Here is a 2,394-nt window from a genome sequence, read left to right as displayed (position 1 = left end):
GCTGCCCCACCGCCCGCACTGAGGAGATGGGGGGCTTCTGCGGGACGCTGTGGGCGCTGCGGGCCAAGCTGTGGCTGGTGGCTGTGGCTGCAGGTAGGCGGCAGCGCGGGAGGGACGCCGGGAGCCCACGGTGCCACGCGTCCCTGCCACGCTCCGTGTGCCGTGGGGATCCGTGCAGCCCTCCGCATCCAAGCGGAGCGGTTTCAGAGCTCGTGCGGGTGCCCGCGGAGGGGTGGGGGTGGGAGCTGGGGGGCAGCTGGGAGCGGCGGAGCCTTTGGGAAAAAGGGTTTTTTTGCAGCGCTGTGACCTTCGGAGATCGGAGGGCGGGAGGGGATGGGACCAACGCAGCTCCCTCTGCTCCGTGGGCATGAGCACAGAGGAGGAGGAACGGGAGCAAAAAGGCTTTGGGGGGTGGAACCGTTTGGGGTTCCCCTCCCTGCAAAACCCACATTCCAACCCGGGATGCGGCTCCTGCCCCCTCCCCCTCTCGCTCAGCGCAGGGAACCCCCAAACCCTGCACAGCTCGCACCCCTTCTTCACACTGAGGGTCTCTCCTCGGGGGTCTGTTCCCCAGTGGTCCCCTGCTGCGCACCCACCTGAGCCCCACGTGGACTGTGGGTCACCGGGTCTCGCTACGGCTCTCGGGGTGGCTTTGGGGGGACCCACTGCAACGGGGACTTTGGCTCCGGGGGCTCTGTGGGCGGCACAGGGAGGGATCAGTGGGGCCCGGTGACCGCAGACGGAGCTGGGCACTGGAGCGACGCGGCCGCAGAGCTGTGCTTCCTGCACAGCTGCAGCAAGAGGAAGCGGGGCGCCCGAGGGGCCGGGGGTCCCCACCTCTAGAAGCAGAAGTTCGGGGCGTGGGGTGGACGGAGAAGGGTTTGTACCCACACGTCCTGGCTGATGCTCCCAAGCACCCCGTGTGGGGTGGGCACGCTCAGTACGCACCGCCCCATCTGGGGCTTCTCGTGTGTGCTTGTCCACATGGGTTTACCCCACGTGAGCTTGGTTGGCCCCACAAGTCTCTGTACTACGTAGGCTCCTCCGCCCAGGTCTGTCCTGCGTGGCTTTGTCCTACAAGCTCTTGTCCTAACTGGGTTTGTCCTACACGGGTCTGTCCTATATGGCTTTGTCCTACATGGCTTTGTCCTACAAGCTCTTGTCCACATGGATTTGTCCTATATGGGTTTGTCCTACAAGCTCTTGTCCACATGGGTTTGTCCTATATGGGTTTGTCCTACAAGGACTTGTCCTAAGTGGGTTTGGACATGTTTTTGTCCACGCGGACCCGTCCTACGTAGGGTCGCACTGCGCAGGTTTGTACTGCTTGGCCTCGTCCACGTGAGCTTGTCCTACAAGGATCTGTCCTACATGAGCTTGTCCTACATGGGTCAGTCCTGCATAAATTTATCCTACATGAGTTTTTCCTCCATGGCTTTGTCCTACAAGGACTTGTCCTAACTGGGTTTGTCCTACACGGGTCTGTCCTATATGGCTTTGTCCTACAAGCTCTTGTCCACATGGGTTTGTCCTATATGGCTTTGTCCTACAAGGACTTGTCCTATGTGGGTTTGTTCTACATAGGCTTTTCCCACACGAGTTGTCCTACACGGGTTTGTCCTCATTCCCCTTTCCCTGTCCCGCAGGTGGGATCCCAACAGACGGGAACAGCACCAGTGACAGCACAGGTAGCACCTCCGACCCGTCGGGCTCCTCCCTGCGTTCCCTGTGCCATCTGTGGGGCTGCCCCTCCCCTGATCCGTGCCCTGCCCCACGGCACACCCCCAGCCCCACATCTGCAGACCTCTCCCACAGCTGGGCTGCGATTTGGGAGCACGCAGACGGGGAGGGGCGGGAGCCCCAAGGATCCACGAAATCATTCCCACAGAAAACCGGGAGTCCCCCCCCCAATCCCCCCGGCTTGCCGTGCCCACCCGTGTCCCCCGCAGGCGGCGAGTGCTTCCCAGCACGGCAGCACCCACGCTACGTGGCCGCCAGGAGGAACGTCCCCGTGCACTTGGTGTGCTACACGCGCCGCCCCGCCGCCATGCAGTGGTACCGAGCGGCCGCGCACGGGGAGCGCTTCCGCGCTCTGAACCACAGCTCCGAGCGCTTCAGCATCGAGAGCACCAACAGCAGCATCAACCTCACCATCCTCAGGATCGGCGTCGAGGACAACGGCGTCTACGTGTGCGACAGCAGCAACCTCACGGAGGAGGGCAGGCAGCCGTCCCTGTGCGGGACCGAGCTCAGGGTCATGAGTGAGTGGGGGCCCCAAACCCGGACTTCCTCCCCTTTATTCCTTCTTTCTCCCAGATCTGGCACCCACGGCACAGTCCTGTGCACTCACAACTCAATCCTGCGCGCCCACGTCTCGATCCTGCGCGCCCACCT

At 62.9% G+C, this 2,394-nt stretch overlaps 1 protein-coding gene across 1 annotated transcript; it reads left to right on the top strand.

Annotated features, from left to right (window-relative positions):
- Positions 1 to 2,261, top strand: LOC136055464 (B-cell antigen receptor complex-associated protein beta chain-like; the record flags this gene model as incomplete). The annotated part of the gene is made up of 3 exons (XM_065747218.1): positions 1 to 93; positions 1,647 to 1,688; positions 1,950 to 2,261. Coding segments are annotated over exons 1-3 (421 nt in total), but the record flags the coding sequence as incomplete, so codon positions are not given.
- Positions 2,262 to 2,394: the final 133 nt, after the last annotated feature.

This window comes from Cyrtonyx montezumae, unplaced genomic scaffold (genome assembly GCF_038088225.1).
Source record: "Cyrtonyx montezumae isolate F1298 unplaced genomic scaffold, pur_monq_1.0 scaffold_43, whole genome shotgun sequence".
NCBI lineage: Eukaryota > Metazoa > Chordata > Aves > Galliformes > Odontophoridae > Cyrtonyx > Cyrtonyx montezumae.
This window is presented reverse-complemented; position numbering and strand designations above follow the sequence as displayed.